The 24,336-nt window shown below is 34.3% G+C and overlaps 1 protein-coding gene across 1 annotated transcript; it reads left to right on the top strand.

Annotated features, from left to right (window-relative positions):
* Positions 1-19,209: 19,209 nt before the first annotated feature.
* Positions 19,210-20,385, top strand: LOC139854195 (uncharacterized mitochondrial protein AtMg00810-like). The gene has a single exon (XM_071843514.1). It carries the CDS (start codon positions 19,210-19,212, stop codon positions 20,383-20,385), a length of 1,176 nt encoding a protein of 391 aa, XP_071699615.1.
* The last annotated feature ends 3,951 nt before the right edge of the window (positions 20,386-24,336 follow it).

Raw genomic sequence — 24,336 nt, 5'->3', positions numbered from 1 at the left:
CTTTGAGCCATCCAAGGATCCATTGAAGCTAGATCCATTTTTCTCTTTTCCAGTAGGTTCATCCAAGGAACTTAAGGTAGTAATGATGTTCATAACATCATTCGATTCATACATATAAAGCTATCTTATTCGAAGGTTTAAACTTGTAATCACTAGAACATAGTTTAGTTAATTCTAAACTTGTTCGCAAACAAAAGTTAATCCTTCTAACTTGACTTTTAAAATCAACTAAACACATGTTCTATATCTATATGATATGCTAACTTAATGATTTAAAACCTGGAAACACGAAAAACACTGTAAAACCGGATTTACGCCGTCGTAGTAACACCGCGGGCTGTTTTGGGTTAGTTAATTAAAAACTATGATAAACTTTGATTTAAAAGTTTTTATTCTGAGAAAATGATTTTTATTATGAACATGAAACTATATCCAAAAATTATGGTTAAACTCAAAGTGGAAGTATGTTTTCTAAAATGGTCATCTAGACGTCGTTCTTTCAACTGAAATGACTACCTTTACAAAAACGACTTGTAACTTATTTTTCCGACTAGAAACCTATAATTTTTTTGTTTAGATTCATAAAATAGAGTTCAATATGAAACCATAGCAATTTGATTCACTCAAAACGGATTTAAAATAAAGAAGTTATGGGTAAAACAAGATTGGATAATTTTTCTCATTTTAGCTACGTGAAAATTGGTAACAAATCTATTCCAACCATAACTTAATCAACTTGTATTATATATTATGTAATCTTGAGATACCATAGACACGTATACAATGTTTCGACCTATCATGTCGACACATCTATATATATTTCGGAACAACCATAGACACTCTATATGTGAATGTTGGAGTTAGCTATACAGGGTTGAGGTTGATTCCAAAATATATATAGTTTGAGTTGTGATCAATACTGAGATACGTATACACTGGGTCGTGGATTGATTCAAGATAATATTTATCGATTTATTTCTATACATCTAACTGTGGACAACTAGTTGTAGGTTACTAACGAGGACAGCTGACTTAATAAACTTAAAACATCAAAATATATTAAAAGTGTTGTAAATATATTTTGAACATACTTTGATATATATGTATATATTGTTATAGGTTCGTGAATCAACCAGTGATCAAGTCTTACTTCCCGACGAAGTAAAAATCTGTGAAGGTGAGTTATAGTCCCACTTTTAAAATCTAATATTTTTGGGATGAGAATACATGCAGGTTTTATAAATGATTTACAAAATAGACACAAGTACGTGAAACTACATTCTATGGTTGAATTATCGAAATCGAATATGCCCCTTTTTATTAAGTCTGGTAATCTAAGAATTAGGGAACAGACACCCTAATTGACGCGAATCCTAAAGATAGATGTATTGGGCCTAACAAACCCCATCCAAAGTACCGGATGCTTTAGTACTTCGAAATTTATATCATATCCGAAGGGTGTCCCGGAATGATGGGGATATTCTTATATATGCATCTTGTTATTGTCGGTTACCAGGTGTTCACCATATGAATGATTTTTATCTCTATGTATGGGATGTGTATTGAAATATGAAATCTTGTGGTCTATTGTTACGATTTGATATATATAGGTTAAACCTATAACTCACCAACATTTTTGTTGACGTTTTAAGCATGTTTATTCTCAGGTGATTATTAAGAGCTTCCGCTGTCGCATACTTAAATAAGGACAAGATTTGGAGTCCATGCTTGTATGATATTGTGTAAAAACTGCATTCAAGAAACTTATTTTGTTGTAACATATTTGTATTGTAAACCATTATGTAATGGTCGTGTGTAAACAGGATATTTTAGATTATCATTATTTGATAATCTACGTAAAACTTTTTAAACCTTTATTGATGAAATAAAGGTTATGGTTTGTTTAAAAATGAATGCAGTCTTTGAAAAACGTCTCATATAGAGGTAAAAACCTCGCAACGAAATCAATTAATATGGAACGTTTTTAATCAATAAGAACGGGACATTTCATTTTGATCCCCTTGAGAAACTGCTGATTTAAAATTATTTTATTCTAACGTTTCAAAACAAGATTTGGTTGATTATGTATATACAGGTCATTCATCAAATCCTTATAAAGATAAATCTCAAACTCGATATGTATTCCTAAATGAAGGTACCACAAAATCATGGCGTTCTTAAAACAAACACTTGTTGCAACATCATCAAATCATGACGAAGTGATTGCATTATATGAAACTACTCGAAAATGTGTTTGGTTGAGATCAATGACACAAATCATTATTGATTCTTGTGGACTAGAACGCTATAAAAGACTAACAACTATCTTCACCAACAACTATATATGAAGATAATGCAGCTTGCATAATACAAATGAAAGAAGAGTATCAAAAGTGACTGAACAAAATATAAATACTGACGAGGCGCCAAAGCCATAGACGGTCTTAACGGTCATAAGTTTGATGGAAAAGAATGGTATATTGGTAAGGCTCAGAAAAGACTACAAGGGAATAGGAATTGAAACAAGGGTTTGAGCAAACCATGAAGGAGACTGTAGACAAATCACAGGGGCTAAACTTGTACATAAAAGATTTAGATGATACAGTTTCAGATGAAAACCTCAGATTCTTCTCATATACTCAAGATCTCGTAAAAGACAACCAGATTAAAATGAGATACGTTCAATCAACAACTCTGCTGATCTTTATACCAAAGCACTGCCAACTGCTATTTTCAGAATACACGTTCATAATATTGGCATGAGGCATGTTCAGAAGATGTAACAACTCAGGTGTTGCCTACTTGAGGGGGAGTCAACTCTATACTGCACTCTTTTTCCCTTAGCTAAAGTTTTATCCCAATGGGTTTTCTTTAGCAAGGTTTTTAACGAGGCAGTACTAGTTATTCTCTAATAAAATTGTCATCCAAGGGGGAGTGTTATAAAATATCTAGATTGTGTTATAAAATATCTAGATTGGATGTTAATTTTATTATTATTATATTTCTTGCATAGTAATATTTTATACTATAAATAGACATGTATGGTAACCATTTAAGGTGTACCATTTCTCTTGAAATATCAATATCAATATCAATATTTCTTCTCTCTTTCTTCTCTCTTTTTCTCTCCTTGTTCTTATAACCATTAAAGGTAGTTATAAGCTTACTGAATTATAACAATTTTCTTTTTTTTTTTTAAAAAAATAAGCAAGTATAAGATTTATCAATAGATAAGGGCGAAACTTTTCAGGGTAGGGAGGGAAGGGATGTGGGTCCGCAATAAAACTGTAACTTGTAGCTCTTTGAGTCTGGGTGTTTAGACTTTTGAATCTGTTAAATTATTAATGTCTTTCCACACTATTCTAGAATTAACTAATATTTATTACATATATGATCTTAGATATTTATCATATAAATGTCTAGAAGTTAGTTAGCAAAAAGAAATCAGAATATACTAGAATAATAATAACCGACATAAGTGATGCTATAAATAGGATGATGATGTTGATGATAGGTGTGGAACAACAACTAAATCCAAAAGCAATAAAAGGTGTTGCATTTTTAATACAAGTCTTTCTATCCTATTTCTCCATATTCCTACAAAACCAAACGTCCCCTCATAACATATAAATTAAAACCAATTAACTTCTAATAATTCTAAATACACAAGTATTATAACAAGTGGTATCAAGAGCCGTATTGGGCGTTTGTTCGAGTACACCATGACTACCGTTGGTGCGTATAATATTCCGGTCCCCATCTTTGATGGCGACAACTATGATTTTTGGAGTATTCGAATGAAGACATATTTCCAAGCACAAAGCTTGTGAGATATTGTCGAAGTCGGGTTCACAACTCCAAAAGATGTCGAAACTCTGTCCGCGGAAGAACAGGAAAAATACAACAAAAATGTTGTAAGAAATGCTGCTGCTCTAGGCTACATCCAACAAGCCTTGACGCCGTCTATCTTTCCATAAATTATGGGAGCTACGACAGCCAAAGAGGCGTGGAAGATTCTTCAAGAAGAATTTCAAGGAAATGTCAAGGTGAGATCCGTCAAACTACTAACTCTAAGGAGAGATTTTGAAAATTTAAATATGAAAGACACTGAGACCGTAAAAGATTACTATTCTAGAATTAAGGAAATGGTAAATCAAATGAGAGCCTATGGAGATTCTATAACTGATAAAAGGATCGTAGAAAAAATACTTATCAGTATGACTGAAAAATACGATCATGTCATTACCGCTATTGAAGAGTCAAAAGACATCGAGGCTCTGTCAGTAACGGAATTAGTTGGCTCTCTTGAAGCATATGAGGCTAGACTGAGTCGGCGTAGTGAAAACTCACTCGAAAGTGCCTTTCAGTCTAAATTCAAATTAAGGTCTCAAAAATCTAATAATGGGGGGAAAAAAAATTTTCAAGAAAATTCGAAAGGAGGAGATAAACCCAGAACCGGGTTTGATCAAAGAAGAAAAAGCTACCCTCCATGTGGTATTTGCAAAAAGACAAACCACTTGGAGAAAGATTGTTTCCACAAAGGAAAGCCACAGTGCAATAACTGCAAAAGATTTGGGCATCTAGAAAAAGATTGCCGTTTAAAACAAAATCATCGAGCTAACTTCACGGAAGAAAGTGAAGATATACCGGAGAACGAAAATCAGCTATTCTATGCCTGCCATGTCGCAAATAAACAGAGAGACGATACTTGGTTGATCGACAGTGGGTGCAGCAACCACATGACAGGAGATGAGAAGTTATTTCATAGTATCAACACGTCAGTAAAATCCCGCGTCAAACTAGGGAATGGAGCGCTTGTTGATACTAAAGGCAAAGGTACTATTACTGTTCAAACTAATAACATCACTCGATCTATCAATGACGTTCTTCTAGTACCAAGCTGTAACAACCCGAGTTTTTCCGTTAAAACTTCCGTTAAATACTTGACGATCGTTAGTTAAATCATACAATTTTAATACGCCAATTTTTTTTTCCAGAATAGTTAACAGTGGCTACGTGAAACTTTTTCGTATTTAAAGTAATTAAATGCATACTTGATCCTTAGTGGATTACTTGAATTAATATTAATATGTTATATTAATTAGTGAATTTAATTCGGTTGACGAATTAAACTAGAAACGATACGATTAAAGTTAATCGCCTAGAAAACTTTTCAGTTAACGGAACTCAGAAAAACGATAGAATAATTATTCTTAATAATTATTGAACTTATGAAAGAAATTTAATTTATTATTTACTTAATGAATTAAACACGGTGATTTTGTTTCAACGACTAGTTAACGTTCCGGAGATTCGGTACGGTTAATGGCACTCGAAACGAACCACGCGCGAACGAGCTTTTACACAAAACGAGCCCGAGCCTGAGGCCACAAGGCCATGACCTCATACCTCATCATCCTTGGTCCCATGAGTAGCCAATGCATGTTGACTATTAGTTTAGGCCCATGTTTGTTGACTTTTGGTTGTTTAGGACACTAACTATATTCTCTTAATTTCTAAGTAACAAGAGAACATATCCCATTCTTTTTCCTATCATTCTTGCTCCATGATTGCAGCCCCATACACACTAAATAATCTCATACCTTCATCCCTACAATTCTCCATCAAGTTTTGATCTCTTGTTTTTGCTTCTTTGATCAATATTGTTGCTTGCATCGTTCTCTACGCGTTTGTATAAACGATTTTGTGATCAAAGGTATAAACACATAAACTCTAATCTCTAAAATCAGATTGTTATTAAGGTTTCATGGATTAGGTTGTCTATTGCTCAAGTCTTGATGTTTGATGAATACTAGATGCGATAAATTGCTCGTCTTGATTGTTTTATGAGAAAACCGAATTTGTATTTGATGTGTACAGTAATTTTAATTTTTCAATTGTATGATATTATATTATAATTATATTCCTTGCAAAAAAACTATTGATTTTAGGCTTTGGATTCGCTTGATTTCATTTCCGGATGATCAAGTTATGGCTAATTGAAATTAACGTTGTGTTTTTGTGATTGATCAGAAATCTGGGTTTGATAGACCATGAATTGGATTGTGAAATTTATACCATTGGATAGGTAATTTAAAAACACTCAGTTTACACTAGTATATCATGTCGTTTGCTTTTGTAAAACCCGAGATATGCTTGAATTAGTGTAAAAGTAGTTTTATACAGCACTTGCATGAAAACGACCTTGTATGATAAAATTTGTTAGCTTCTGTGATTAAAGGTTTGCATATTTGAAATCTACACAAAAATTAATTCATCTTTCATGTAGATATCATAGGCTAATTGTATCTAGATCTTCGGCTAATCGCGTGCGAATGTGACTAGCGAAACTAGAATCGAATCTGTAAATTGCTCTCTGTTTTATACTCTGTAGATTGTGTTTATTGAATGAGCATGTAAGCTTCGGGAATATGAATTTTAACATGATATGTGACTTATTATTAGCTTATGTCAATCTCTGAAACCTTATACATTGGGCACAATAGGGCCATACTTTATGTAAATTCTGATTTGAGCTGAAAAACTGAATTTTCAATTTGCATGAATAAACTGTACAAATTGGCTAAACCAAAATTGCTCGATTTTTGATATGTGTTAGTATATGTGTTAGTTTAACTTGTTTGTGAACTATGGTCACTGGTCTTGTATCTATTTCATGTTCCTAACTCCGGTTATAGCTAAAACCAAATCAGTGCGCGGTCAGAAACTGACTTGGTGAACCCCAAATGTACCCCTTCTGATTCCTGACTTTTAATTATCGTATGAGACCCAGGCCAGACTTTTTGGAATCAATTTTGAGTATACTTATGATCTGAAGTTTTCCATGTTTACTTGAATTTTGTACTATGAGATAATATGCTAAGTTTGCTACATGTACATGAACTTTGTGCACAACGATAAACTGAAATTGTGAAATTGACAAATTATGATCTAAAATGTGTTGTTTGACTTAGGTTTGATATGTTGACCAACATTTGACATGAACATACTTATGTTGACTTTAGTTGACTACTTTCACCAAGTTTGACTTTCAGTTTGACTTCAGTTAACTTTGTTTGACTTGCATGAATTAGTTGACTGTATGTTGACTTCTACTTTGAAACGCGTCAATTCGAGCAATAAGACAACTTATACTATGAAACCACACTTGTTTAAGACATATTTATTGTCCAACCTAAATACATATACTTAGGTTGCATTACTCGGCTATAAACCGTACAAGTAAATTGTCCACTTTTCAATCCGAGCTTTATTCAAAGGTGAGTCTACAGTCCCGCTTTTTACATGTTTTCAGGGATGAGAATACACGTTGTTATACTTATATTATCAAATGCTTTTTGTATTGACACGAGTACTATATATGCATATTGAGTTTGTACACAAAGCCTCTAGCTTGAATACTTTAAATACCATCGGTGTAGGCATAATTTAGATGGACGGATCCGTTAGGTTGACAACCTCACCCGCTATAAAAACTGTGGTGCATTTACTTTGAACATAATACATTCGTACAAGTGTATAACATTTTTATGAGGTAAAGGCAGGTATAGTGGATTCTATACTTGGGTCATTGCTAGTATTCAGGTGCTCATAGATTATGCAAACGTTTCGCAACTTGGAGTTGTACTTGTAAAATCTCGTGGTCAAGGAAACTAAACTATATTTCTGATAACTGTTTTTCAGATACTATACAACGTTATTTAAAATTGTGGTTTACGAACAAATGAGATAAAACTTGACATGGTATTGTCTACGAATATTTGAAACTTGACATGGTATTGTCTACAAATGATTGAAACTTGACATGGTAGTGTCAACAAACTTTTGAAATGGGACACGGAGTTGTCTAACTTTTTGGTTCAAACCTTGGTGGTCTTCCACTAATAACCGTTTTTGAAATGTATTTCTTAAACATACTGTATTGTTTACCTAAAACCTGTAGATTCACTCAACATTGTTGTTGATCCATTTTGCGTGTTTTATTCTCAGGTATTAATTGCTTCCGCTGTAGAATATTGCTGTTACGTAGAAGTCAAGCCAAGCACTGGGACCAGAGTTAACATTCCGTTAAAGGGATTTTTGACGGGGTGCTAAAGATGGTATCAGAGCTTTGGCTATAGGAAACTAGGATACATTAGTGTGTCTAACCGTAGGGCGCATTAGTAAAGTCTAGTCTATAGCTGTGTGTCTTGGATGACTTTTATACACCATACATGCACTATTTGCTTCATAATACGACATGTAGGGCTACACATTACATCACGTACATATACACCCTATACCCATATGATATGGACTTGAACTAAATATTATACTATGAATCACATACGTACACGTGACGCGAGATTTAACTAAATTAAGTTGATTACGCCATCTTGAACTTATGGAGTTATGTTGAATGGAAATGTGAGATAGCGTAATGTAATGACCGGGATTACATTACGGTAACTCATATAGAAGTTCCTACATCGCAAAATAAGGAATTGGGAGCGAGTTAAGTAGGTTACTTGGATAAATACCGTTTAGAACATAAACCGTTTAATTTCAAATATGAGTAGAAATTTACACCGTACAATTTAATTGTTATTATAACCTATAAGGAGCATGTAATCACGTCACAATTCGTCACTACCCAACACTGTCCGTCACCCCTGATTTCTACTTGTCACTACGAAGACACTGCCTGGACATACTCATCATCTTATACCACTACTCCTTGCTATTTATCGTTGGTTACTACTACTCAACGCCGCCTCTCACCACTAGTCGCGACCGATCACTACTTCTCACTGCTTATCATTTTTGATCCACCGACATCTTACTGCAATTATTGTACCAATTACATATAGGCTAATCCTATCGCTATCATACTTATTATATTAGATTTTGTCTGATATATTTCCTAAATTTCCTCCGTAAATTACGGAAATCTTTTTGCTATATACACGTATTCAAGGAGACAAACATAGCATCCAACACTCAATTCATATCAAACCCTATTCCAAACACATAATATGGATTTCTCACCTGATTCCTCGAGCTCCATGGACAGCGTAACCGGAACGAACGAACCTATTAGCCATCATCTTTTCTGGATGAATTGGGGGTGGGTTCGTAGTCGACTTAATCAATGGAGGAGAGAAGAAGGCGATCCCTTCTACCAACCGAATTCACCTCTTGGTGAAGAACCTGAAGCACTTACCGGCGAACCAATCCGGAACACCATTTTCACCCTCATTTCCAGGATATCCCGCCACGAATATCTAATATCCAAAATTCTAGATCTTATTCATCCACTTGTCCGAACCGCCAATCATCCCGGAATAGTAGAAGAAGTCAACGAGCTTCGCGCTCGAGTAGTGGCTCTGGAGAATATGGTGCGAAATCTAAGAGCATCAGCAGCACCATCAGCATAGCCAGCACCACCAGTACCATCAACATCACCACCAACAACATCAGCTTCACCAACAACAATATCCGCATCCCATACCTCAACATCACACTCGATACTTCGGATATCAACATCATACACCCCATAGATACCAAGGAATATTAGTAATTGTGAGTTAAGACGTATTGACTCATTCTTCCTGGAAAAAAAAAATTATATATGTATACTTTATATATATATATATATATATATATATATATATATGGTTTGGAACAATAATAAATCTTTTCGTACTAAACTATTACGTGTGAATCTTAACTAGTATGTACTACTTGGTTAAATCATATCACTAATATGCTATGATGTACATCCTTCTTTAATGACTTAACAATCATTAATCACTGTTTCAGCACAATAAACTCAATTTCATAATAAACTAAGTGTATTATTCAAATACATGTTTGATTTTTCACTTCTATTTTCGATGTACTCGAAACTTTCTAGAAAACATTATTCGTGCCTTGTAAATTTCACAAGAACTTCACGAGCATCAATATCATATACCGAGGTATATCAATAAACAATGAACGACGAAGTATTGATTCATAACTTCTTTAACGAAATATTTCGCGACAATTATGAAATCTCTAAGGTTTTAGAGATTATCTTCAACCGTAAATCAAATGAGTTTAATATTATATTAACTCATTAAATTCATGATTACATCTGAAGAATATATACGAATATATATATCTTCATAAAGATTGTAATTAAAAACTCTTCTGTACAAACTGTAAATTGTAAAAATATTTAACGGGTAGGTAAAACCCGAGAAATATTTATATCTCACATTAATATGTTACATTATACATTCTTCAAATTCTGATTCAATAATCAGTAACTATACTAATTACACTCACAAGATATGTGTATCCGCTCACTAAAGAACAACTACTACATATGCTGATTTTGACGTATCGGAATCTAAGTAAAGCTTTAGCAAGTGTTATCTTCCTAAAGATCACTACATTCATGAATTATATTCATTTGTATTCTATGATAAATTATCACATCAAACCATCGAAATTATCATTCATTACTTTTGAAATCAACAACGCCTATTTGTCAACCATTAGATCCGTTAACGATTACAATCAGCGTTTAATCATCTAAAAATAAAATCTCTTGAAACCATCTCGGATTGATAACCAACGATTCAGATTCGTTAACCTTGAGAATGCTGAAGAAGCAACAAAAGCTATAGATGGTCTTAATGGCCAAAAGTTTGATGATAAAGAATAACGTATTGAGCTAACCATGAAGGAGACCAAGGACAAATACAAGGACCAAACCCTATATTCAAAGAATCCAGGTAATTCTGGATCCGATGACATCTTTAGAGAATATCTTGCTCTGAAGTTATGCTGAATTTCTAATGGAAGATGATGATTCACAGACCTTACAATCATCATGAACCATGTTACATAACTCTTTCATTCTATTTAACTTCTAAACATATCAAGGAAATATATTTCTTGATGATTCGGTCTTTTTTGAATATTCTGGTAATTTGACAAATCAAATTGTGCTATTACCTTTCCTTTCTACTTTGTATATTATGATCATTCGAAACTCCATACCTACGAATTCTGGACAATTACTTGCTTGATTTAAAGTCGAGAAGAGAAAACAAGGTGAAAACGGATACTATGACGATGAACAGCGAATGTTTCTGCATTATCACCAGCCATTGATCTGTATTATTTGACCATGTATAGAAGAACAAGTTGAAGATCTTCTTGGATAAAAAGCACGAGTCTTCGAAAAATAGGTCAGAATATAAAAGACAACAAACATGGAAGATCATAAACCATTTATATCAATAAGTATTGAAAAACAGAGGAGTGGTAGAATTAAAAATACTGTCACCCCTAGAGCATTATAGAAGAACAGAGATTCTTCTGGTGGTAGACTAAAAAGAAGAATGACTGTATACACAGTCAAAATAGTAACGAAAATCAAGAGCGGGTGAAGCATCTTCACAAAATTTTCGAAAATAGAATTTTGAAAGTAAGAAGATTGAGGTTGAGAAAATAAGGATGCAGAGATGATTAATTTATATCAAAACTTTTTACCATAGCAACGCGTCAGCCGATTAAGATAATCGTATTAAATCAAAAAGAAAAGGATTCTAATTTCCTTAATTACCGGATCCAAATCTCACATATTTCAAACGATTATATTCAAATCCCTTAAATTTAGGAGATTCAATAGTGATTACATCGAAAAGTCAAGGCGGACAACTATTACTTCAATACATCCGTTAGTGACATATTCAGTCGTATTTTTACACGTAACCGAATCATTTCATTCATATTCTTGATGATAAGAAATTCCATACACTTAACTCGTATTCATTACGAAACCGAACGGACCTTAGAAGTCCATCCGTATAGAGATCTCGAAAGATTATTTAATCTTATCATATTATTTGACGAAACACTCGTATATGAACAAATTCTTTTATTAAAAGAATGTATGAAGGCTTACGTCTGGAAAGACAAACTATTCAAGCCAAGTATAAACTTTATTTGCAAACTTAGTTATAGAATTCAAGCTCACGTTGAAACGTGGATTTCTAATGATACGAAAATATTTTATTTTCATCAATAACTGCCATCATCCAAATTTCGGGACGAAATTTTCAATAACAGGTGGGTAATGTAACAACCCGAGTTTTTCCGTTAAAACTTCCGTTAAATACTTGACGATCGTTAGTTAAATCATACAGTTTTAATACGCCAATTTTTTTTTCCAGAATAGTTAACAGTGGCTACGTGAAACTTTTTCGTATTTAAAGTAATTAAATGCATACTTGATCCTTAGTGGATTACTTGAATTAATATTAATATGTTATATTAATTAGTGAATTTAATTCGGTTGACGAATTAAACTAGAAACGATACGATTAAAGTTAATCGCCTAGAAAACTTTTCAGTTAACGGAACTCAGAAAAACGATAGAATAATTATTCTTAATAATTATTGAACTTATGAAAGAAATTTAATTTATTATTTACTTAATGAATTAAACACGGTGATTTTGTTTCAACGACTAGTTAACGTTCCGGAGATTCGGTACGGTTAATGGCACTCGAAACGAACCACGCGCGAACGAGCTTTTACACAAAACGAGCCCGAGCCTGAGGCCACAAGGCCATGACCTCATACCTCATCATCCTTGGTCCCATGAGTAGCCAATGCATGTTGACTATTAGTTTAGGCCCATGTTTGTTGACTTTTGGTTGTTTAGGACACTAACTATATTCTCTTAATTTCTAAGTAACAAGAGAACATATCCCATTCTTTTTCCTATCATTCTTGCTCCATGATTGCAGCCCCATACACACTAAATAATCTCATACCTTCATCCCTACAATTCTCCATCAAGTTTTGATCTCTTGTTTTTGCTTCTTTGATCAATATTGTTGCTTGCATCGTTCTCTACGCGTTTGTATAAACGATTTTGTGATCAAAGGTATAAACACATAAACTCTAATCTCTAAAATCAGATTGTTATTAAGGTTTCATGGATTAGGTTGTCTATTGCTCAAGTCTTGATGTTTGATGAATACTAGATGCGATAAATTGCTCGTCTTGATTGTTTTATGAGAAAACCGAATTTGTATTTGATGTGTACAGTAATTTTAATTTTTCAATTGTATGATATTATATTATAATTATATTCCTTGCAAAAAAACTATTGATTTTAGGCTTTGGATTCGCTTGATTTCATTTCCGGATGATCAAGTTATGGCTAATTGAAATTAACGTTGTGTTTTTGTGATTGATCAGAAATCTGGGTTTGATAGACCATGAATTGGATTGTGAAATTTATACCATTGGATAGGTAATTTAAAAACACTCAGTTTACACTAGTATATCATGTCGTTTGCTTTTGTAAAACCCGAGATATGCTTGAATTAGTGTAAAAGTAGTTTTATACAGCACTTGCATGAAAACGACCTTGTATGATAAAATTTGTTAGCTTCTGTGATTAAAGGTTTGCATATTTGAAATCTACACAAAAATTACTTCATCTTTCATGTAGATATCATAGGCTAATTGTATCTAGATCTTCGGCTAATCGCGTGCGAATGTGACTAGCGAAACTAGAATCGAATCTGTAAATTGCTCTCTGTTTTATACTCTGTAGATTGTGTTTATTGAATGAGCATGTAAGCTTTGGGAATATGAATTTTAACATGATATGTGACTTATTATTAGCTTATGTCAATCTCTGAAACCTTATGCATTGGGCACAATAGGGCCATACTTTATGTAAATTCTGATTTGAGCTGAAAAACTGAATGTTCAATTTGCATGAATAAACTGTACAAATTGGCTAAACCAAAATTGCTCGATTTTTGATATGTGTTAGTATATGTGTTAGTTTAACTTGTTTGTGAACTATGGTCACTGGTCTTGTATCTATTTCATGTTCCTAACTCCGGTTATAGCTAAAACCAAATCAGTGCGCGGTCAGAAACTGACTTGGTGAACCCCAAATGTACCCCTTCTGATTCCTGACTTTTAATTATCGTATGAGACCCAGGCCAGACTTTTTGGAATCAATTTTGAGTATACTTATGATCTGAAGTTTTCCATGTTTACTTGAATTTTGTACTATGAGATAATATGCTAAGTTTGCTACATGTACATGAACTTTGTGCACAACGATAAACTGAAATTGTGAAATTGACAAATTATGATCTAAAATGTGTTGTTTGACTTAGGTTTGATATGTTGACCAACATTTGACATGAACATACTTATGTTGACTTTAGTTGACTACTTTCACCAAGTTTGACTTTCAGTTTGACTTCAGTTGACTTTGTTTGACTTGCATGAATTAGTTGACTGTATGTTGACTTCTACTTTGAAACGCGTCAATTCGAGCAATAAGACAACTTATACTATGAAACCACACTTGTTTAAGACATATTTATTGTCCAACCTAAATACATATACTTAGGTTGCATTACTCGGCTATAAACCGTACAAGTAAATTGTCCACTTTTCAATCCGAGCTTTATTCAAAGGTGAGTCTACAGTCCCGCTTTTTACATGTTTTCAGGGATGAGAATACACGTTGTTATACTTATATTATCAAATGCTTTTTGTATTGACACGAGTACTATATATGCATATTGAGTTTGTACACAAAGCCTCTAGCTTGAATACTTTAAATACCATCGGTGTAGGCATAATTTAGATGGACGGATCCGTTAGGTTGACAACCTCACCCGCTATAAAAACTGTGGTGCATTTACTTTGAACATAATACATTCGTACAAGTGTATAACATTTTTATGAGGTAAAGGCAGGTATAGTGGATTCTATACTTGGGTCATTGCTAGTATTCAGGTGCTCATAGATTATGCAAACGTTTCGCAACTTGGAGTTGTACTTGTAAAATCTCGTGGTCAAGGAAACTAAACTATATTTCTGATAACTGTTTTTCAGATACTATACAACGTTATTTAAAACTGTGGTTTACGAACAAATGAGATAAAACTTGACATGGTATTGTCTACGAATATTTGAAACTTGACATGGTATTGTCTACAAATGATTGAAACTTGACATGGTAGTGTCAACAAACTTTTGAAATGGGACACGGAGTTGTCTAACTTTTTGGTTCAAACCTTGGTGGTCTTCCACTAATAACCGTTTTTGAAATGTATTTCTTAAACATACTGTATTGTTTACCTAAAACCTGTAGATTCACTCAACATTGTTGTTGATCCATTTTGCGTGTTTTATTCTCAGGTATTAATTGCTTCCGCTGTAGAATATTGCTGTTACGTAGAAGTCAAGCCAAGCACTGGGACCAGAGTTAACATTCCGTTAAAGGGATTTTTGACGGGGTGTTAAACAAGCCTAGCAAGTAACTTGCTAAGTGTTGGTCAAATGATGGAGCACGGATACTCTTTACTCTTCGAAGACAAATCATGTGTTATTCGTGACAAGAAAAACAACTATAAATTAATAGCCGAGGTGCCAATGGAGAACCGCAACTTTCCGCTTCGTTGGCAGTATATCAGAGATACAGCCATGAAAGTCCAAGTCGAAGAATCATGGCTATGGCATCGAAGATTTGGCCACTTTAACTTTCACGCACTTAAAATCCTTCAACAAAAAAATATGATGAGAGACTTGCCAAGCATAGAAGAGATCACCGACACGTGTGAGAGCTGTGTGATGGGCAAGCAACATCGAAAACCTTTCCCTCGTGACAAAGCCTGGAGAGCGAAAGGTATACTGGAGCTGGTGCACACTGACGTTTGTAGACCAATGAGGACCCCGTCACTTAACCAAAACAGGTACTTTATCCTCTTCATCGATGACTATTCTAGAATGACGTGGGTTTATTTCATGCGTGAAAAATCTGAAGTATTTACGATATTCAAGAAGTTCAAAAACTTCGTAGAAAAGAGTAGTGGCCATTATATTAAAACACTAAGGAGTGATAGAGGAAAAGAATACACCTCTACACAGTTTAATAAATTCTGTGAAGATGAAGGAGTTAAACGTCAACTCACTGTTGGTTACGCTCCTGAGCAAAATGGCGTCTCTGAACGCAAAAATAGAACTGTAGTGGAAATGGCCAAAACAATGATACACGAAAAAGGCCTTCCAAACAGTTTCTGGGCTGAAGCTGTATACACAGCTGTATATATACTAAATCGATGTCCCACAAAACCCATAGAAAACAAGACTCCGATAGAGGCATGGAGTGGAAGGAAACCGTCAGCGAAACATCTGCGAGTATTTGGGAGTATTTGCTACATCCACGTTCCTAAGGAGAAACGTCACAAGCTCCAAGAAAAATCAGAAAAAGGAATATTCTAGGGCTACAGCACACAGTCTAAAGGCTACCGAGTCTATAACCTGAAGACTAATAACATCGTGATCAGCCGAGACGTGGAGTTTGATGAAGACGCTTCTTGGAACTGGGAAAAGGACAAAGTTGAAAAACAAACATATCTGCCTCGAATATCTATGGAAACTCCAGCCCAACAACCACTACAAGTTGAGCATTCTGAACAACAAGAAAGTACCGGTGAAACAAGCCCTGCTACACCAACTTCTCCATCAACAAGATTACCTTTGGCGCAAGACGAGTCAAGTCCAGAGTCAACACCTGGAAGAGTCAAAGCATTAGCAGATATATACGAGACTTGCAACTTCACAACTATAGAACCTGAAAGCTATGAAGTTGCAGCAAAAGATGAAAAATGGGTGACGGCTATGAATGAAGAAATGAGAATGATCGAAAAAAACAACACATGGGAGTTAGTTGATCCTCCCGAAGATAAAGAAATCATTGGAGTTAAGTGGGTTTATAAAACAAAGCTCAACCCTGATGGTTCTATACAAAAACACAAAGCAAGGCTAGTAGCTAAAGGCTATTCACAACAACCAGGAGTTGACTACAACGAAACTTTCGCACCTGTAGCTCGACTGGATACTATAAGAGCACTTATGGCGCTAGCAGCTCAACGAAGGTGGAAGATTCACCAATTAGATGTGAAATCAGCCTTTCTAAATGGGTATCTCGAAGAAGAAATATACGTAGAGCAACCACAAGGGTTCATTCAGAAAGGAAAAGAAAATCAAGTCCTAAAACTAAAGAAAGCCTTATATGGACTTAAACAAGCGCCACGCGCATGGTATAGCCGCATTGACAGCTACTTCACAAGTTCAGGGTTCAGGAGGAGTCAAAGTGAGCCCACACTCTACATCAAAACCCAAGGTAACTCTGACACTCTCATTCTTTCCTTGTATGTCGATGATCTTATATATACGGGAAACAATGAGAGAATGATACAAGAGTTTAAAGAAGATATGATGAAAACGTTTGAGATGAGCGACCTTGGTTTGATGCGCTATTTTCTTGGCATCGAAATCAGTCAAGAAAAGGAAGGCATCTTCATATGCCAAAAGAAATACACAGAAAATCTCCTGAAAAATTTTAAACTATACGGTTGTAAAACCGTCGCGACGCCACTAGTTGTCAATGAGAAGATGAGACAAGAAGATGGATCGGAGAAAGCGGATGCTTCAAGATTCAGAAGTCTCATTGGAAGTCTACTATATCTAACATCAACAAGACCAGACATCATGTACGCAACGAGTCTGCTATCCAGGTACATGCAAAACCCTACTCAAATACATTACGGAGCTTCTAAAAGAATATTAAGATACTTGCAAGGTACCATGGACTATGGAATATGGTACAAGCCCACTATAGACTCGAAGCTTTATGGATACACAGATAGTGATTGGGCCGGATCAGTGGATGACATGAAAAGTACGTCAGGATACGCATTCACAATTGGATCTGGTGTATTCTCTTGGGCATCAAAGAAACAAGAAACAGTAGCACAATCGTCAGCTGAAGCCGAATACATAGCTGCCGCAAACTCAGCTAATCAAGCTATATGGCTAAGAAGAATTCTAGAAGACATGGGCGAAAAACAAGACGACGCTACAAAAATATTCTGCGACAACAAGTCTGCAATTGCGATGGCTAAGAATCATGTGTTTCATGGTAGAACAAAACACATTGATATCAAATATCACTTCTTAAGAGAAGTCTCCTCCAAGAAAGATATTGAATTACAATACTGCAAAACCGAAGAGCAGATTGCAGACATATTCACCAAAGCACTACCAAGACCCAAGTTCGAGTTTCTACGCAACATGCTTGGAGTAATCTCGAAAGACATTAAGGAGGAGTGTTAAATTATTAATGTCTTTCCACACTATTCTAGAATTAACTAATATTTATTACATATATGATCTTAGATATTTATCATATAAATGTCTAGAAGTTAGTTAGCAAAAAGAAATTAGAATATACTAGAATAATAATAACCGACATAAGTGATGCTATAAATAGGATGATGATGTTGATGATAGGTGTGGAACAACAACTAAATCCAAAAGCAATAAAAGGTGTTGCATTTTTAATACAAGTCTTTCTATCCTATTTCTCCATATTCCTACAAAACCAAACGTCCCCTCATAACATATAAATTAAAACCAATTAACTTTTAATAATTCTAAATACACAAGTATTATAACAGAATCATTTAAAATTGGATTCCGTATGAAGAGGAACTCCTAAAACGGTGACAGCTCGCTAAACATGTAATATCAATCAAAAGTTCACATATTTTATCACGTGAACATAGAAAACAACTTCAAACTAAACAAGTATCGAAAGTTTATGAAATCAATCTAGATAATCTACGATCAGAAACGGTATGTGGCTAAAAATTTAGTAGTTCGTGTACATGTTCAAGCTCCCCATTGAAAGTTTATTGAAATGTCTTTTCTTAATTATATTATGTAACGATCTTATCCCAAAATATATGTTGAAGCTATGTCCTTGGTAATGGTGTATCAAGTGTCATGAAATTCTATGTATCATTGGCTTTTCATGTATTTGAAGTATCTGATTTCACATTATCAAGTATTAGCCGAGATATGCATATCTCATATATATTACTGTATCTTTGATTGTTCCTATTTTTGTAAATTATTCTAAGGCTTAGCACATACTTAGCTAGATTGATATTGTTACCTTGTTTAGAGATTTGTATTGTTGTATAAATGTACGATGACTAAATCAATCACAAGCATCCAATTATTCATCTTTCATGGGATATTCATCAATTGGACGTCAAAAACGCTTTTCTACACGGTACGTTACACGAGACAGTTTTTATGCATCAACCTTTTGGTTTTAGGGATCCCTCGCTTCCCGATCATGTATGTCTTTTAAAACGCTCTCTTTATGGTCTCAAACAAGCTCCACGTGCTTGGTACCAACGATTTGCTGAGTTCGTTTTCACTATTGGTTTTGCTCATAGTCGTTGTGATCATTCATTATTTATTTACAAAAATGGTAATGACGTGGCTTATATTCTTCTTTACGTTGATGACATTGTACTTGTTACGTCTAATAGTGGTCTTCGTTCTCATCTAATGCTTCTGCTTGGTCGCGAGTTTTCCATGAAAAACTTAGGGCCACTTAGTTCTTTTTTAGGGATCGATGTGCAACGAACTAAAACGGGTTTGTTTTTGAATCAAAAATCGTATGCTGAGGAAATCATTGATCGTGCAGGATTAACTCATTCTAACTCCGCCAACACTCTAGTTGACACAAATGGGAAATTAAGCTCTACAAATGGATCTCCTTATCCGAACCCGACTCTCTTCCGCAGTTTAGCTGGAGCACTTCAATACCTCACCTTCACACGTCCCGATATCTCCTACGCCGTGCAACAAGTGTGCTTACATATGCACGCACCCAAAGACAGCCACATGCTCGCACTCAAACGTATTATTCGCTATGTTAAAGGGACTATTTCTCATGGGTTGCATCTTACAAAATCGAATGTTAATTCCTTAGTCGCCTATACTGACGCTGACTGGGGTGGTTGTCCCGACACTAGACGCTCTACAACGGGTTATTGTGTTTTTCTCGGCTCTAATCTTATCTCCTGGTCCGCAAAACGACAACCAACGGTATCACGATCTAGTGCGGAAGCCGAATATAGGGGCGTCGCAAACGTTGTATCCGAATCTTGCTGGTTACGCAATCTACTTCTCGAGCTTCATTGCCCAATTCCGAAAGCTACAATGGTATTTTGTGACAACGTTAGCGCAATTTATTTATCTGGAAATCCCGTCCAACATCAACGGTCTAAACACATTGAAATGGATATTCATTTTGTTCGTGAAAAAGTAGCTCGTGGACAAGCCCGTGTTCTCCATGTTCCGACACGTTTCCAAATCGCAGATATTTTCACGAAAGGGCTACCGCGAGTATTATTTGATGACTTTCGAGACAGTCTAAGCATTCGGCCTCCTCCCGCTTCGACTGAGGGGGTGTATTAGCCGAGATATGCATATCTCATATATATTACTGTATCTTTGATTGTTCCTATTTTTGTAAATTATTCTAAGGCTTAGCACATACTTAGCTAGATTGATATTGTTACCTTGTTTAGAGATTTGTATTGTTGTATAAATGTACGATGACTAAATCAATCACAAGCATCCAATTATTCATCTTTCATCAAGTTAACTCGAAATTTGTTTTGTGTTGTTTCATTAAGTTCAAGATTCGTGTGTCGGGTTTACATGATCATCATGGGGTTCAGGTGTGTCGGCTAAACCCTTGTCCTGGTGTTGTTGGTGAAGCATGGCCATAGAATTAGTATAATAACCTTATCCACATGTAGCGATAGATATATGATGACAACTTTTGTCTAATACATGTGTTTTGGATTTTGGTTTGTTTGCAATAATGCAAAGGTAAACAGATAAAGTTCTTTTTTTCTAGACTACTGGAAAAATGGAGGTTTTTTTTTTCTTTTTTCTTTTTCTTTTTTTAATTTTGATACACTCGGGTTAAGCTTTTCTTCTTTAGGGTACTAGGAAAATGAAGTTTTTTAACTCCGATATACTCGGGTTAACCGAATTATCTGGTAATTGTTTTCGACCATTGTTTAGGCTATATGGGAAAGAGTAGTTTTCTTTTTGTGGATTACCTTAGACAGTTACATAACGCCTTGATCACCCTGTTCTGCGATCAAACAAAGGCATCTTTATTGGTATGAGGCACGTGCATAAACTTTGGTTTTTGTGGTCAAGCTTTTTGGATTTTAATTTTGTTTACATACAGTATAGTAACTAGTGAATAGACGTGGAATCACAGAATTGTAAAGAAAAAAATTGTTGAATGATATGTTATAGTTGACGAATGTTATTGTTGAATGATCATGCTCCACATGTTAAGTGCACCTTTTCAATGGTGATAATACAACACCAAAATTTAAATGCTACTAACTCTTTGGTGTGAACTATTAACTACTGACTCCTTATATGAGAGATCAATGGCATCACAAGCAAAACCAACCATCCATCTCGCTAACCGACGTTCTTCTGCAACGTAAACACGGTCAAGAAATAAATAAGAATAATACACCTAAAAGTGATGATGATACAGTACTAATGTAATGATATCAGTGTACTAATGTGATGATACCAGTGTAACAATCTTTACTTTCAAAAAAAAAAAAAAAAAAACTTATAACACTGCAAGCGTTGGATAATAGTCTAAATTTAAGAGCAAATTTAAAAAGTATGTTCCTCAAAATGTGCAAAATGGAAGACATCAAACTAAATAAATCAAGTGGGATCAAAAGCAAAATATGACTGGATGAGAAAAATAGATGTCTGTTGAGAATTAGTGCACATCAAAATCAAATGAGATCCCATGTATCAAAGAGTTGAGTCACATGAAGATACATGTAAAAAACAATGATGATTTTTAAACCCAAATCTCTTTTAATAGACACAACATATTGTGACGATCGCTCCAAATTCACTTTGGACGAATACATCATTCATTGATTTCATAGTGAGGTTTTGACCTCTATATGGTACGTTTTGTAAACATTGCATTCTTTTAAAAAGGCACACAATAAATGAATATATAAATCCAAGGTTTTCGACGTCTGATGATTTCTACGTATAGACAATTACCGTATATAATAGTTTACAATACTACATCCGTTGACAATGCAGTCAAAATAAGATACACGGTGATGATTTTGTGAATGCAAAGTTTTCTTGAATAAAGCATGTATGACTCCATGCACATAGCTTGTATAACGTATAAGCGAACAGCGAAAGACTTCTAGAAACCTGAGAATAAACATGCTTAAAAGTGTCAACACAAAGGTTGGTGAGTTCATAGTTTTAATGTTGCACATAAATCGTATGTAAGGGTGGATCACAAGATTTCAGTTGTTTCATCCAGAAACGTTTATCAAATGATTCTACGTAACAGAGCACCCTGGTAACTAAACTTTAACGTTATTATAAGTACCCCTGTTTTAACATACATGCAACCAACATGTACAATACACGCAATCCAACGTGTACTAAACTCAAATAGCATACGTCTGTTTTATAGTTCAGGCTAGGGTTTCTATACCTGGAACAGACGGGGATGTCAAGCCCTATGGATCCATATATAACTACTCGCGCCCACCAGTTCTTATAACCGGCAGTTACTAGTTACCAAAGCTAAGGGATTTTCGGTTCAAACTCGGTGTAGAATTTAGTATGTACTTGTGTCCATTGCGTTTAAAATAAAGTGCATGTATTCTCAGCCCAAAAATATAGATTGCAAAAGCAATTAAAAAGGGAGCATATGAAACTCACCTTAGCAGCACATAAGGTCATTTACCAAAAAGTGACCGAAACTCGGAATGCAAAATTAACCGTAGATCTTAACCTATAGAACATATGTTGATCAATACATGTCTAATAAGCTAGGTTGGGTCATAGTGTATCACAATCCTAATGCTCGAGATTGACATAAAAAGTTATCAAAAGTCATTTCAAAAAGTCAACCTGACCCAATATGATCTTTTAAAATCTATACTATAGTTTGAATGATCATGGTAATTGAAAATAGTTTAACATTTCACATGGTTTCCCAATTCTTGAATAATTAGACTATAGTTTTATAAAGCTTTAAAATATGATAAAACAGTCAATTTTGATAATTGTTCAACAAATCGAGACGTGCCTTATATAGAAATTCATTTACTCGATTAGTAATATTTGAAAATCCAAATTATCAATCTTATAAACAAGTTGTTTAAATATCAATTGCAGATTCAAAAGCAATTTCAATTAATGTTAACCATAATTCAGTTGTCCATATCTTTTAATTCGTTCATCGAAATTACGCGATCTCTAAATGAAAAGTTATTGATTTTTTGCCAGCTTTCCAAAAACATACATATCATATACCTTATATCAGTAATATATGTATTAAATTCGTGATCTATCATAAACTATTTAACGACAAAATTAATCGTACTAGCATGCATAATCCTATATACTCGAGCACTAGTCAGGGATACACTATTAATATATAATAGATAAGATATAAATGCTTACGTATCAATATTGTGATTCAATATTGTAGAAAAGTACGTAGATGCAACGGAGATGATAAATACTAGTTTGACTCACGAGCAAAACCCTTGAACAATACCCAAAACCTCCTTAGTAATAACTCATAGTTTCCTTAGCTCTATCCCGCTTGAAAACCCATTTTGAAAGTGACACGCTCATGACCTCGTCGTAGTATATTAAGTGATATAATTAGCAATAATAATAATAATACTACTAATAATAATAAAATAAATAATAATAATAATCTTAATAATAATAATAATAATAATAATAATAATAATAATAATAATAATAATAATAATAATAATAATAATATTAATAATAATAATAATAATAATAATATTAATAATATTAATAAATAATAATAATATTACAGAGGGAGTAGTATATGTGTAAAAAAAAACTCGAGCAGAAACTGGCCTTTTATAGGCAACTTTTCGGAATCTGATGCCCATGCGATCGCATGAGTTTTTAGTGTATTTGCCATGCGATCGCATGGCCGCCTGATCCAGCTCAAAATGTTTTTGTTTTCTTGTTTGTCGACATATTATTATATAATATATATAATATATATAATTTAAATAATTAATTATATATTATATTAAATTCATGTGCATAGTTGACTTGTAATTTTCGTTCCGATGACTCGTACGTTGTCACTCGACTTATGTCCCGGTTCTGATTTCTCGAACGCATTTTTGTACGCTTAGAAAACTCGCAATTTACGTTTTGTGACTCGTACCTTTGTCAAAATATAGTCTTAAATTATCAATAAACTATATCATTCAAAGTGTATCTTAAACTTTCGAGTGTTTTGGTCATTTACTTCTATAAATCATTGTCTCGCTA

This window comes from Rutidosis leptorrhynchoides, chromosome 6, assembly GCF_046630445.1.
Source record: "Rutidosis leptorrhynchoides isolate AG116_Rl617_1_P2 chromosome 6, CSIRO_AGI_Rlap_v1, whole genome shotgun sequence".
NCBI classification, from domain to species: domain Eukaryota; kingdom Viridiplantae; phylum Streptophyta; class Magnoliopsida; order Asterales; family Asteraceae; genus Rutidosis; species Rutidosis leptorrhynchoides.
Note: the sequence above shows the minus strand (reverse complement) of the source record. Positions and strands in the feature narration are given on the sequence as shown.